Raw genomic sequence first — 14,902 nt, 5'->3', positions numbered from 1 at the left:
CCTAGTGTGGCAAACTGCTAGATGTTACTCTAGGTCTTTTCTCCATTTCTTTTGTGGTAATAATTCTTTTGTTGGGCATGTGACCACACAGCTATAGACCATTATTTTCTAGTTTACCTTGCAGCTAAATATGGTCTCAAGACAAAAAAAAAGCTGACCACCTTGGCTAGATAGCTCAGCTGATTAAAGTATTGACCAAATGCACAGAGGTTGCCAGTTCAACCCTGGTCAGAGCACATACAGGAATAAGATGTTCCTGTTTCTTTCCTTTCCCCTCTATAGAAATCAATTAAAAAAAAAGCTGATTAATAGGATATGAGAATAAAATGCTAATTCCATGTATTGGCCTCATTATTTTGGCATATGCTTCCTTGGAGCTCTCTCCCGTTTCTCAAGATAGAAGATGTGTAGCAGAGCAAGCACCTTTGGACCCAGAAACGGACACTACTTGAGTATGGTATAACTACTTACCTCTGGACTGCCACCTGAAAGAAAACAAAGTGTTTTTCTTAGGCTAATGTATTTTGGGGGCCTTTTTAACAGCACTTTATAATCTGAAGCCTACTCTTTTTTTTTTTTTTTTTTTACAGGGACAGAGAGAGAGAGAGAGTCAGAGAGAGGGATAGAAAGGGACAGACAGGAACGAAGAGATATGAGAAGCATCAATCAGTTTTTCGTTATGACACCTTAGTTGTTCATTGATTGCCTTCTCATATGTGCCTTGACCGAGGCCCTTCAGCAGACTGAGTAACCTCCCTTGCTTGAGCCAGTGACCTTGGGTCCAAGCTGGTGAGCTTTTTGCTCAAGCCAGATGAGCCTGTGCTCAACCTGGTGACCTCGGGGTCTTGAACCTGGGTCCTTCCGCATCCCAGTCTGGTGCTCTATCCACTGTACCACCACCTGGTCAGGCATTCTACAGCCTACTATACCCAGTAAATGAGTGCTAGAGACAAAGGAAATAGAACATATGTTGGGTAAAAAGGGGGACGGGAGTCAATATCCAGTTTGAAATCATACTTTATTTTTAATGTAGCTAGAAATATCCAATCACTATATATTTTTAAGCAGAAAAAAAGTCCTTTACTTTTCCTTCTTACAGCATTATTAGCACAAGAAAAGAACATTTCTCTTTATAAGTGGTACTGAGTTTCTTTGTATTTATGGAACTTAAAAGTCTAAAAAGCAAAGAACACATTTTCAGAAGATCAATTTTACTTATACCCATTTATGGTAATATTTGCAATGTTAGAATGTACTTAGGAAATATATGTAGTTAAGTAATTCAAATCAAATGAATTCAAAAGCAAATGCTCTTGGATTATTCACAGCATACACTGGAAATTTTTAAAAAGGCAAACACATATTAACAAAAAGAACACTGGCAAGGTCAAACGCAAGTTTATATGTTGAATATTTTTAAAGGGTTTAAAAAGCAGGCTCAATTAGCATACAACTTTTTCTCACTTATATAACAGGTGCTTTTCTATCTGCTGTGTACAGTAAAGGGTTAGACTCTGAATCAACTTATGATTTCAGGTATGTGCTATTTCAACATGTGTTCCATGGAATTTAGTCACTGCGCCTACCATTATTCTTCAAATAAAGTACAGAGGGCCTCATCCCTTGAAACTAATTTTAAACAGTAGCATTTTAATAGAAAAACAGCTAGAAACCTAGAAATTCCTGGTACAGTGCCTGGACTCAGTCTTATTTAATACAAGAATTGAATATTTAATACAGGAACAGAAAATTTATCATTTTTTTTATTCTTGGAGAGAGGAGAGGTGCAATATAGTTGCAGTATTTAAGAGCTGAATAGGACAACAATGAATCTTGTATAGTACCAACAGTTCTACAATAAAGAACCATGGATCTCATCAACTTTATAATTCATGCTGGATCAAAAACTTAGGTTTCCCTGTATGTATCTCTTAAGTGAAACCTCATACTCTCCAAAATACAAAGAAAATATCGGCATTTCCTAAGTAGAAGACCATACCAAATACCAAAGGGAGTCCCTCCTTCCAGTATCTTTTGATATCATAAGACTTCACTGAAGTATAAATCTAACACTTAAATATCAAATCTCTTGGCCAAGTAGGAAACTACAACTGTTATTGGGTATTATCTGACATAGTCACTGTATGTGTTACATATATAATTAAACCCAGCAGTAAATTTGCTTGCACTTACACTGTGAATGATAGCAGTGATGATGCCAGTGAAAAAGGACTACCTTTAGTTCAAGAGTAAGGGGGGGAAACACATCAACAGCTGACAAAGGGTTGGGGTAATTCTCTGACCAGAGAAGATAATTTTAAACATAGAAATATAAAAAGAAAAGTATTCTCTTAATTCCCCTATGTGGAAAATATGAACATTTATTTTATGTATCAGACAAGAACACGGCTAAGTAATCCAACTCTACTGCAGCATTATAAAAATCATCCCTTCACCACAGTGTAAGATTTAAATGCATGTGCACAAGGGTACATGTTATATAAAATGTAGTAAGATCGCTGCTACCCTGCCAGGTACTTCCAGTCCCTACCCAGGTCCTGCTAGACTAGTGGTCCCAAGTAGTTTTATTCAAATAAATCATTTTTTAAAAAAATAAAGCATTTAAAAAGAGAAATCAAATGCCTCAGTAACCATATCTCCAACTCAAACTTTATCTACTTAAATGTTGTATTTGTCTCCCACTAAGAAATCTTTATTTCACTCAAACTGACAAATAACCCTCCCATACTGAAGTATTTTTTGCCCAATTCAAAGGAAACACCAAAATGATTAGTAAAGAAAAATGTAGGGTTTAAGATACCCTTTTAATTTGTTTTTAAATATTTTAAAGGTTTAAAGTGTATAATTCCTAATAGGAAAAGTTATCTGAATGAATACCCTAATGGCAAATCACTGTAAAATGTTACAGCTGCACTTGGGGCAGAGGGGTAGGGATTCTCTTCAAAGCACCCCAGCTTCCTTCATGAGAAGGTCAGAGGTACATTGGTGTGTGTTATTGCGACATCCATCGGGTGATTCAAGTTGCTTTTCCTTCAGCAAAGGCTCTGTCAGAAGGGTTTTATGCCTGACCTCCAAATTTGGCTGACAATTTACTGATGAGATTCATAACCTTTGGGTTGCTCTGATATTTTGACATATTTGCCGGGTTCTGAGCCACATCCTGGAAGGCCACCATAACTTCTGGATCCTGAAAAAAAGGTGTATTATCTTTTTAAAAAATACTTTTAAATGCTATGGGTCAACAAGTTTATTATTAATTAGACCCATAATTCTGTCATGGCCAAGTTATTCAGGCTTTAAACAAGGCCCTCAAGTATAAATATTATTAATGTGTACTTATAAGTTAAACTCAATTATGTCACTTTAATGAAAAAAGCATACACAATTTTGATACAAACACAACTAGATATAATTACCAAGTATTACAAAGTATTTCCTATAAACCAATTTTTAAAAACTTTAGCTACTCATTCTGAAAGAAAGTGAATGTCACAAGTGCAGCTAGCTATTTGGTAATTAAAAACAATTAATAATTGGCTAACAGAGTAACCTTTGTCTCCACACAGAATTATGAAAGAAATGCCTGAGTGATATCAAGTTTCACTCTGTTTTTCTAAGTCTTACCTGCATAGCTGCAAGAACCTCTGGATCACTAAGAATTTCATTGAGCCCAGGCATTCCTGCCATTCCAGGCATGCCCCCTCCCATTCCTGGCATTCCTCCAGGAAAATTACCAGGCATTCCCCCAGGAAAGCCACCTGCAAAATAAAAAAAACAAAACACTGTATAGACAGCAACCTAATGGGATACTATTTTCTACTGTGGACAAAAAAAAGGGGTTTCATAGAAAGTAACTTCACAGAGTGATTAGATCATAAATTCCTAAATGGGCAGGCCACAGTGGGTGGTTAGCAAGGCACGTACCTTCTATAGTAAAAGGTTCATCTTTGCCAGCCCTGTCCATTGTTTTTGTGTATTTAGGTTAACAAACCTTTGAAATAAGTAGTAGCCATTCTCAAAACAGCACATATCTTGTAAATTCTTCCGTAAATCCAGCCAGGGCACACAGGAGAAGCCCCCATCTGCTTCTCCACCCTTACCCCCCTCCTTTCTCTCTTTCTCTCTTTTCCCCTCCCGCAGCCAAGGCTCCATTGGAGCAAAGTTGGCCTGGGTGCTGAGGATGGCTCCATGGCCTCCACCTCAGGTGCTAGAATGGCTCCAGTTGCAATGGAGCAACATCCCAGATGAGCAGAGCATCGCCCCCTAGCTGGCATGCAGGAGTGTCTGCCACCCAATTCTCACTTCAGAAAAATACAAATTAAAAAAAAAAGGTTTCCACTGATATGAAAGAGAAAGGAGAGAGAAAGTGGAGGTGGAGGAAAAGAGAAGGGGAGAAGAAAAGGGGGTGGGGGGAGAGGCAGAGAGGAGAGGAGGAGGGGGGAGAGATTAAGAAGGGGAGGGAGAGAGGGAAGGGAAGAAAAGGGGAGGGAAGGGGAGAGAGAGAGGAGGAAGAGAGAAGTGTTAACTCCTTTTACTTAGTAGTTCCATTTATCTGTGCATTAATCCATCGCTTCTCCTATGTGCCCTGACCCACAACCTCAGTGTGCCGAGACGACACTTGATCCACTGAGTCACCCAGCCAGGGCTGAAAGTCTGTATTTTTAACTAGAACTCCCAGAGTTTCTTCTTTATACTGAGAAAAATGCTCTAGCAAAAAGGATTTCATTCTCCCATAATCTTTCTAAGATTATAAACCTAAATTATAAGGTCAACCACAAAGTTCTGTCCGTTTCTATCACAAGTTTCGACACATAAGCACGTTTATTTGGCGCATGTGTGCCTCTCTATTTTTATCACTTAATGTATACATACTGACGTAGCAAAATAACTAAAACGAAGTTGATTCACGTTAGTCTTATGTGTGAAGTGATAGTGTACCCATGGCTACTGATAAAGTTCATTTACGCCACTGTAATTTTTACAAATTTCAACAAGAAAGAAATGCTACAGAAGCATGTCTGTCGCATCCACCATATTCCCCGGACTTAGCACCCTCCGACTATCATTTGTTTTTGTCCTTAACAAAAATTTTTGAAGGAAAAAAAAAATTTGAAGGGCAAAAAATTCAAAAATGAAGAAGATATCAAACAAGCACTGGTTCAATTTTTCACATCAAAAGATAAAACATTTTTCAAAAATGGGATATACAAATTGCCCTCACGCTGGCAAGAAATCATTAATAATAATGGCAATTATATTACTTAATAAAGTTTATTGACGGTAAGAAAAATTTGTATTTTGTTTTATTCCAAAAACGGACAGAACTTTCCGGTAGACCTTATATTTTCTACTCAGTTTCTCACTACTTTTTATGTCTACTGGAAGTACTCTGAAATAACAATTATACCAATATAGGGACATCTAAAGGGAAATATAGGTAGCATTAATGTATTCTACAGATCAAGAATCACCACAACCAAGTCACTAAAAAGCAGAAACATGAATTAAAAAGTTATTAACAGCTCAATAATTTAAACATGCCCATGAATTATTAATAATTACAGGCCCTGGCTGGCTGGCTCAGTGGTAGTGTGTTGGCCTGGTGTGTAGAAGTCCTGGGTTTGATTCCCGATCAGGTCACCCTCCCCCCTCTTCTCCTCCTGTATCCATGGTTTGATTTATTCAAGCATGTTGGCCCCAGGGCACTGAGGATGGCTCCATGAAGCCTCCACCTCAGGCATTAAATAGTTTGGTTGTGAGCATGTCCTCAGATGGACAGAGCACGGGCACAAATGGGGGTTGCAGGGTGGATCCCGGTTGGAGCACATACAGTTGTCTATCTCCCCTTCTCTTACTTGAAAAAGGAGAAATAAAAAATTAATAAAAATTAAAAAATAATTAACAATCACAGATAAGATCTAAGGAGTGTGAAAACATCTAGCTTCTCCTGCTGCTCCTACTAACTCTGAAAAACTACCCATAAAAAATTACTGGCCCAGGCCTGACCAGGTGGTGGCACAGTGGATAGAGCGTCGGACTGGGATGCGGAAGGACCCAGGTTCGAGACCCCGAGGTCGCCAGCTTGAGCGCGGGCTCATCTGGCTTGAGCAAAGAGCCCACCAGTTTGGACCCAAGGTCGCTAGCTCCAGCAGGGGGTTACTCGGTCTGCTGAATGCCCACGGTCAAGGCACATGTGAGAAAGCAATCAATGAACAACTAAGAAGTCGCAATGCGCAACGAGAAACTGATGATTGATGCTTCTCATCTCTCTCCTTTCCTGTCTGTCTGTCCCTGTCTATCTCTGCCTCTGTTAAAAATAAATAAATAAATAAAGTTAAAAAAAAAAAAAAAAAAAATTACTGGCCCAATACAATAATTAACCATCTGTTTGTTAAATCTAGGAAAACTACTTAACAAAAATTTATCTCCAGTATTAGTCCATATTAGTGGTCATTTTCTAAAACAAAGATATCTGACATAAGATCATTTATATTTTAAATAGGAATAAACAATAAGCAAAAATTTTCTTACCTTTTCTTCAAACTGCAAATCATCCCAATATGTGCTCTTTGTTTTTAACTGCTTAACACATGACCTTTCAGAATAGAGGCTACCTTTTTAGCCAATGGCATATAAGTATAAATGTGTTTACCTGCCTCCATTAACCCTCCTTAAAAGAAAGCTGGTTACTACTAAACAGCTGATTTTCCATTAGAATTATGAACTTAAAAAAATCTCTTCCTGGTTTTTATATAAATTTCACACTGCCTCATTTGGGAAGTATTCATTCTCTGAGTGTCCTTATAACTGCTCTTCTGCTTATTATATAGACCTTCTACCTATTATATAGGACTATGATATCACTCAAAGCTTTGCCTTCATAGTAATTTCTGATTACTTAACATTTACAAGAAAGAAAAAAGTGTCTATTATTTTTACACTGGACTTAAAACATTTTTTTGTGCCTAAAAATTCCACACAGTGCTTTTATCTACTATATCTCATGAATATCAATGAAATAAATTCCATTATAGCTATTCAGAAATACTTTGAATCCATCACATTAAAAATTTTTTTTAAGAGATGAGAAGCATCAACTCAAAATTGCAGCGCCTTAGTTGTTCATTGATTGCTTTCTCTTATGTCTTTTTTTTTTTTTTTTTTTTACAGAGACAGAGAGAGAGTCAGAGAGAGGGACAGACAGGAACGGAGAGATGAGAACCATCAATCATTAGTTTTTCATTGCGCATTGCAACACCTTAATTGTTCATTAACTGCCTTCTCATACGTGCCTTGACCGCGGGCCTTCAGCAGACCAAGTAACCCCTTGCTCGAGCCAGAGACCTTGGGCTCTCGAACTTGGGTCTTCCACATCCCAGTCCGATGCTCTATCCACTGTGCCACCGCCCGCTCAGACACTCTCTTATGTGTCTTGACAGGGTGGCTTTAGCCAAGCCAGTGACCCCTTTTTCAAGCCAGCGACCTCAGGATTTCAAACCTGGGTCCTCAGCATCCCAGGCCGATGCTCTATCTACGGCAACACCACCCAGTCAGGCTGTTACAGTCTTTAATTTTTATTTATTTTTTTCTTCTTTCTTCAAATGAGAGTGGGGGAGATAAGAAAGACTCCCACATGCGCTCCAACTGGGATCCACTGGGCAACCCCATCTGGGGCTACGGTCACAACTGAGATATTTTTAGTGCCTGAGGCAGAGGATCCATGGAGCCATCCTTAGCACTCGGGGTCAATGTACTTCAACCAATTGAATCATGGCTGTGGGAGAAAAAGACGGAGAGAGAGGGAAAGAGAGAAGAGGAGGAGGTGGAGGGGTGGAAAAGCAAATGTTCTCTTCTCCTGTGTGCCCTGACTAGGAGTTGAACCCAGGACATCCACATGCTAGGCTGACACTCTACCACTGAGCAAACCAGCCAGGGCTATAGTCTTTTAATGAAGTACAATGCATGGGTCTAAATAAATGTCAGCTCTTTATAAAAAGTACACTGCTCAAAGTGTGAGGAAAATAATATACTGTATTTCCACCATCATAAAATTTTTATTAGAAGGAAACTTACTTTACTTTCTTTTTAATTTTTACTTACTGATTTTATCAAGAGAGGAATGGAGAGAAAAGCACACATTAAGCTGCTCCTATATACACCCTGACCAGGGATCGAACCAGCAACCTCTGTGCTTTGGAATGACAACCTAACCAACCGAGCTATCCAGCCAGGGCCAGAATAAAACTCTCTACAGGCTAACATTCTAAAGATTCTTCAGTGTCCCAGAAACTAATGATATTAAACATAATAAACATATCAGAGCCCCCAAATCAAAATATTCTCCAATTCCTTACAATACTAATCAGTTTTTAAAATACCTGGAAAAGAGCCATACTGAGCTCCTGATTGTCGTCTGGCTTCTTCTTCCTTTAATAAAAATAAATAAATAAATAATGTAATTGGGAGGGGAAAAGGTCTGCTGTCCAGCCCTATGCAAAATCATGAAAAAAAGAAAAGGTAAAATAAGATAGTTATAGGATTTAATAAGAATGACAAATTTCAAATGGAAATAATGGACTAAAGGATATCGACATCACAATGCACCCCCCCACCCCAAATTTCCAACTAGATTCTCAATGAGCATTACTTTTGGTAATTCCAAGTAGTGTTTTAGTTTTATTTAAGGAAAAAAAAATACCTGGAAAGTAATTTACAATACTGATATGTCTTCCCATGCTTATAACAACTAAATTATTATTTTTAGATTCCAAAATAAAAGCATATAGTTAGATTACTAAAACTGCCATGACTTTTGTTTCCCAAGTTTATTTTTAGCATATGTTCAATATATAACTCAACCACATATACAACTAGAAATTTTCTGATTTTTTTTTCTTTTTTTGTGTGTGACAGAGACAGACACACGAATATATCGGAAGGAAGGAAGAGCGATGAGAAGCATCAGTTCTTTGCTGCATATCCTCAGTTGTTCATTGACTGCTTTCTCATATGTGCCTTCGCCAGGGGGCTACAGCAGAGCAAGTGACCCCTTGCTCAAACAAACAACCTTGGGCTTCAAGCCAGTGACCTTTGGGCTTAAACCAGTGACCATGGGGTCACATCTATAATCCCACGCTCAAGCCAGCGACCCCACGCTAAAGCTAGTGAGCCCACACTCAAGCCAGTGACCTCGGGGTTTCGAACCTGGGTCCTCTGCATCCCAGTCTGATGCTCTATCTATTGCGCCACTGCCTGGTCAGGCTGTTTTTGCTGTTTTCTTAAACACAAAGTAAAAGCAAATATACATAAAGTTCCCTCTTAACCAGTTTATAAAGTCACTAAGGAAATATATAAATGTAAAAATTACTTTTGAAGATTATAAACTATAATTCCTGCAATCAAATATAATGCTTAAAATATTAAATTAAAAAAATGTAGGATATAATGTTATATCATTATAATACAGCTTTATGTCCTTTTATTCAACAATGTTAAGTGGATGAAAACTGATAGAATCAATGCAAAAGGCTAATATAGCAAAAAAACTAGGAGAGGCTTTACAAAAGCAGCAGCAATACAGGATGAGACATAGGTGGGTTTACAGTTGCTTGTATGGAAAAGAATACAATAATAAATCAATAATAATACTAGAATAAACTGTTTCACATATAGCTGTAAATCTATTCTTGTCCCACCTGTATTGTAGATAAATTATGGGGTAACTTTTCTTTTTTTTCTAAATTTTATATATTTTTATAACTAAAAACAAATACTAGTCAATTTTAAATAGCCATGACTAAAATCCTGGAATAGAAGGAATCACAAAATTTAACAATCTGGGTGAGCAGCTTCAAGAATACAGATAATACTGCCAAGTTTTCATTATTTGACCAGGGAAAAAAAACCCTAATTCTAGGAGAATGCAAGACTATAAATTGATAAAATATATACTCACATAAGAATTTAAAAACTATAAGAGATCCTCACAAATTGAATAAAGGGGAAAAAACTTGCATACAAAACTATAGGCAGCATTAAATAAGAACCAGTAATTAGAATAATGTCCAAACAGCTCTACTCTACTGTATTTCCCTTTTAATGGTTTAAATTACAAACTTTACCCTCTGGGCTCTCTCATGTTCTTCCCGAGCCTTCTTAACCCTTTCCATTCTTTCTTTGATCTCTCGCTCTTCACGTTTCCGTTCATACTTTCTTCGATGTTCTGCAATTTTCTGGGCCTAGGAAAAAAGAGCCACAAAAAAAATGTTCTAGAAATTGAAAAAAGTCAACATATACCTACAGTTTTGTTAAAGAATTACTTTTCTTTGTGGAGTGGTGTTTAAGACAGTTCTTTCTTCCCTTATTTTAGATTATTTATTTATTCATTTTGAGAGACAGGGAGAGAGAGAAAAAGAGATGGGAACAGGAGCAGGAAGTATCAACTCCTATATGTGCTGTGACGAGGCAATCCTGGGGTTTCGAACCAGTGACCTCAGCATTCCAGGTCGACACTTTAACCATGGCACCACCATAGGTCAGGTACTTTTTCTTTTTTTGAGAGAGAAAGGGAGAGGGGGTGTAGTGGCAGGGAGAAAGATATCAATTTGTTGTTCCACTTATCTATACATTCAATGATTGATTCTTGTATGTGCTCTGACCGGGGACTGAACCCACAACCTTGACATATAAGAAAAACGCTGTAACCAACTGAGCTATCCAGCCAGAGCTAAGACTTAGTCCTGAATAATGACAGATTTACGTGAGAGTAAAAGACCTGCCATAATTCAGACTTTAACAAGTCCAATGAAACAGAGAAAAGGGGCTAGGATTTGAGGTTAGAAGTGTTATAAATCTCAATTAACCAGGGCTAGAAGATAAGTAGGTTTCACATTTCAAGACAATTCTTATCTGATACCTGCCATGGGAAAGCAAAGACTGTAAACATATGTACAAGTTATTTGCCGTTCTAATTATACTTAACTTTCTTCATCCATCAAGTAAGGAGTAGGGAAGGACAAACATGTAAGTCTTATAAAAATGCTATAATAATTAAGAGAGAAAATATATGCACCAGGCATTAGGTACAATGTCCATGACAAATATCTGGACTCTATTATTTATTCAGAGACTAAAGTAAATGTGATAAGATTCATACTTTTGCTTATGATGTTTTAAGAACTTCATGTCCTAAAATATCTCACACAATAACCTTGCTGAGTTGAATTAGCCTCATTTAAGAAAAACAAACAGCCTGACCTGTGGTGGCGCAGTGAATAAAGCGTCGACCTGGAAATGCTGAGGTCGCCGGTTTGAAACCCTGGGCTTGCTTGGTCAAGGCACATATGGGAGTTGATGCTTCCAGCTCCTCCCCCTTCTCTTTCTCTGTCTCTCCTCTCTCTCTCTCTCTGTCTCTCCCTCTCCCTCTCCCTCTTCTCTCTAAAAATGAATAAATAAAATTTAAAAAAAACCAAAAGACCCTTAAAAAAAAAAAAGAAAAAACAAAAGTCTCAAATAGTAGTAGCTAAGTTAAAGTCTGCATTATCTTAAAACCTTTGGCAAAAAATTCTTGGTAGTGCAACTTCCCACAATGCTAAAGGATTTAGCATGTGAATACATTAAAATTAATTTAACTAATTAAGACAGAAATCATCTTAAAATAATATTCTAGCTTTTGAATTCAATATTATCATTTTTAAAAGGTTGAAACTTGTTAACTACCACAGCGTCCTCATGGTTTACACCAAGGCTATATATACCCACAATTAAGAACAGACTAAACTCAATCTTGGCTCACATTTTATGGATTTCTTATTTGCCCCCCCTTTTAATTTCTTTTTGGTTATAATTCTATTGTAGTCTTGCAAACAAAACAATAGAGCTTGCTATAATACTGCATGAAAAGTAAAAGCATGAAAATCTACTGAGATGTCCTGAGTTGAGCACAAACTTCAGCGATGGTAGGTGATAACTTCCAATGTCTTCGCATCTGCTTTGCAGATGAGCTGCTGCCTGGGCTACATAACAGAGCCATGGAGCATTACAGTAACGACTTTCCATCTACTTGAACATACCCTCGGTTGAACTTCTTTCAGCATTGCACTAGCATCATCATCATAATCCAATTTACACGCAAGGGCAAGATCATGGGCTGCTTCTTCCCAATGGCCCAGAAGCCTGAAACAGATTTAAACTCATTTTAGGAGTCTTTTATACATATTCACTTACAAAGCAAAGTGTCTTTCTTCCTTATGATAAAAAAGGATTGTTACAAAAGAGGTTTAAGTTAAATACAGAACCATATTCTCATGAACCAATTCAATTATTGTTGCACTTTAAACCTCCTCTTCTAAAATATTTTTTAAAACTTGACAGAAATAAATATATGTGTGCACATTTTATTTAAAAAGGAGAGAAAAGATAAATCAGAAACTAAGATTGGTGAAGATAGGTAAGAATAAAGAAAGGGGATAGCGCCTGACCAGGCGTCAGGTGGTGGCGCAGTGAATAGAGCGTTGGACTGGGATGCAGAAGGACCCAGGTTCGAGACCCTGAGGTCGCCAGCTTGAGTGTGGGCTCATCTGGCTTGAGCAAAAAAAGCTCACCAGCTTGGACTCAAGGTCGCTGGCTTGAGCAAGGGGATACTTGGTCTGCTGAAGGCCTGCGGTCAAGGCACATATGAGAAAGCAATCAATGAACAACTAAGGAGTCGCAATGAAAAACTGATGATTGATGCTTCTCATCTCTCTCTGTCTCTATCTATCCCTCTCTCTGACTCTCTGTCCCTGTAAAAAAAAAAGGGGGGGGGGATAGCAATGAAAATGTGACTTCGCTGGGTATACCTGTTAACTCAAACTCGTCTTGACTCTTTAAAAATGAAAATGCTTTAGCCTGACCTGGCGGTGGCACAGTGGCAAGAGCATCAGACTGGGACATAGAGGACCCAGGTTCGAAACCCTGAGGTCACTGGCTTGAATGTGGGCTCACCAGCTTGAGCGTGGGGTCACTGACTTGAACGTGGAATCATAGACATGACACCATGGTCACTGACTTGAACCCAAAGGTCACTGGCTTGAAGCTCAAGGTTGCTGGCTTGAGTGCAAGGTTGCTGGTTTAAGCAAGGGAGTCACTCGCTCTGCTGTAGCCCCCCTGGTCAAGGCACATATGAGAAAGCAATCAATGAACAACTAAGATGCCACAACGAAGAACTGATGCTTCTCATATCCCTTTCTGTCTATCTGTCCCTCTTTCTGACTCGGTCTCTGTTGAAAAAGAAAAAAAAAAAGAAAATGCTTTACATACTCAAAGAAGAATATTAAATTAGAAAAGATGGAAATACATAGAACATTTCCTAAACCCAATTACAGAAATAAAAAACTTTATTGCATTGACAACATAAATCACATAAAATAAATAAATTCAATTTAAAACAGTATTTTAACAGTATATCTTCAGTGGAATATAATTAAGAACTGCAAAAAAGAAATTTAAACTTTACTTCGAAAGTATCTCTAAGGTATGATTTTGAAACAATTTTATGTATATGGCAGGATAACACACAAGTAGGTCAATATATTAGGGAGAAAGATTTTGACTTTAAGATAACTGTCAAAAAAAAAAAAAAGGTAACTGTCAAAAATATAAAATGCATAGGCCCTAGCTCATTGGCTCAGCGGTAGAGCGTCAGCCTGGCGTGTGGAATTCCCAGGTTTGATTCCCAGTCAGAGCACACAAGGGAAGTGCCCATCTGCTTCTCCACCCTTCCCCCTCTCCTTCCTCCTTCTCTCTTGCCCTCCTGCAGCCAAGGTTCCAGTGGAGCAAAATTGGCCCAGGCATTGAGGACAGCTCCATGGTCTCTGCCTCAGGCACTAGAATGGCTCCCGCTGCAATGGAACAACATCCCAGATGGGCAGAGAAACGCCCCCTGGTGGGCATGATGGTGGATCCTGGTCAGGTGCATGTGGGAGTCTGTCTCACTGCCTCCCCACTTCTGACTTTGGAAAAAATACAAAAAAAAAAAAAAAGAAAGAAAAAGAAAAACAAATACATATAATGTTGAATTTTAATTAGAAAATCAATATAAATTCAAAATTCCATAACTTTTTTCCTTAAAACCGTTGTTTTTTCTAACTCTGTCCATTGAAACAAAAAGAAGGATATTCCAGAAACAATGAACACATCTGCAATGAACATATCTAGTGGCCAAACTTAAGCTTCTATACATATAATCACCCCTAAAATAAAACATGGTTTTCTGGAGAAATGGTCTATTTCAAGTCTGGGAAATGCTATGCTTTACAATAAGGTAAGGAAATGCTCAAATATTACTGGGGTCTCAAGAGGATCAATGACAATGCACAAGCTTTCCTTTTTTTGCCCTTTTGTATTTTTCTGAAGTGAGAAGTACGGGGTGGCAGACAGACTCCCACATATGCCTGACCAGGATCCACTTGGCAAACCCATTAGGGGTGATGCTCTGCCCATTTTGGCTGTTGCTCTATTGCAACCGGACCATTCTAGCGCCTGAGGCAGATGTCATGGAGCCATCCTCAACGCCCAGGCCAACTTTGCTCCAATGGAGCCTTAGCTGCAGGAGGGGAGTGGTGGAGAAGAAGATGGGCACTTCTCCTGCATGCTCTGGCTGGGAAGTGAACCGGGATTTCCACAAGCTGGGCTGATGCTCTACCACTGAGTCAAATGGCCAGGGCCCATACCTTTCCTATACTGATGGAGCATTAATAAATTTTACTCCAGGCCCTGACCAGTTGGCCGAGGCTGACACTCTATCCACTGCGCCACTGCCTGGTCAGGTAGTACAGCACTTTCTATCCATGTAAAGAAGTCAATGTCACCGGGTTCGATTCCCGGCCAGGGCACACAGGAG

General features: G+C 38.6%; 1 protein-coding gene across 1 annotated transcript in view; it reads right to left on the bottom strand.

The window, feature by feature from the left end:
• Nucleotides 1-999: 999 nt before the first annotated feature.
• Nucleotides 1,000-14,902, bottom strand: part of ST13 (ST13 Hsp70 interacting protein) — a 50,691-nt gene continuing 36,788 nt past the window's right edge. Inside the window, exons 8-12 of the mRNA XM_066257227.1 lie at nucleotides 12,093-12,195; nucleotides 10,143-10,259; nucleotides 8,400-8,448; nucleotides 3,646-3,779; nucleotides 1,000-3,208 (exon numbers count right to left, since the gene is read on the bottom strand). Of these exons, the coding sequence (XP_066113324.1) occupies nucleotides 3,080-3,208; nucleotides 3,646-3,779; nucleotides 8,400-8,448; nucleotides 10,143-10,259; nucleotides 12,093-12,195 (532 nt within the window). The 3' untranslated portion in view covers nucleotides 1,000-3,079. The remainder of the gene's footprint in view (nucleotides 3,209-3,645; nucleotides 3,780-8,399; nucleotides 8,449-10,142; nucleotides 10,260-12,092; nucleotides 12,196-14,902) is intronic.

The sequence above is a fragment of the Saccopteryx bilineata genome, chromosome 1, assembly GCF_036850765.1.
Source record: "Saccopteryx bilineata isolate mSacBil1 chromosome 1, mSacBil1_pri_phased_curated, whole genome shotgun sequence".
NCBI lineage: Eukaryota > Metazoa > Chordata > Mammalia > Chiroptera > Emballonuridae > Saccopteryx > Saccopteryx bilineata.
Note: the sequence above shows the minus strand (reverse complement) of the source record. Positions and strands in the feature narration are given on the sequence as shown.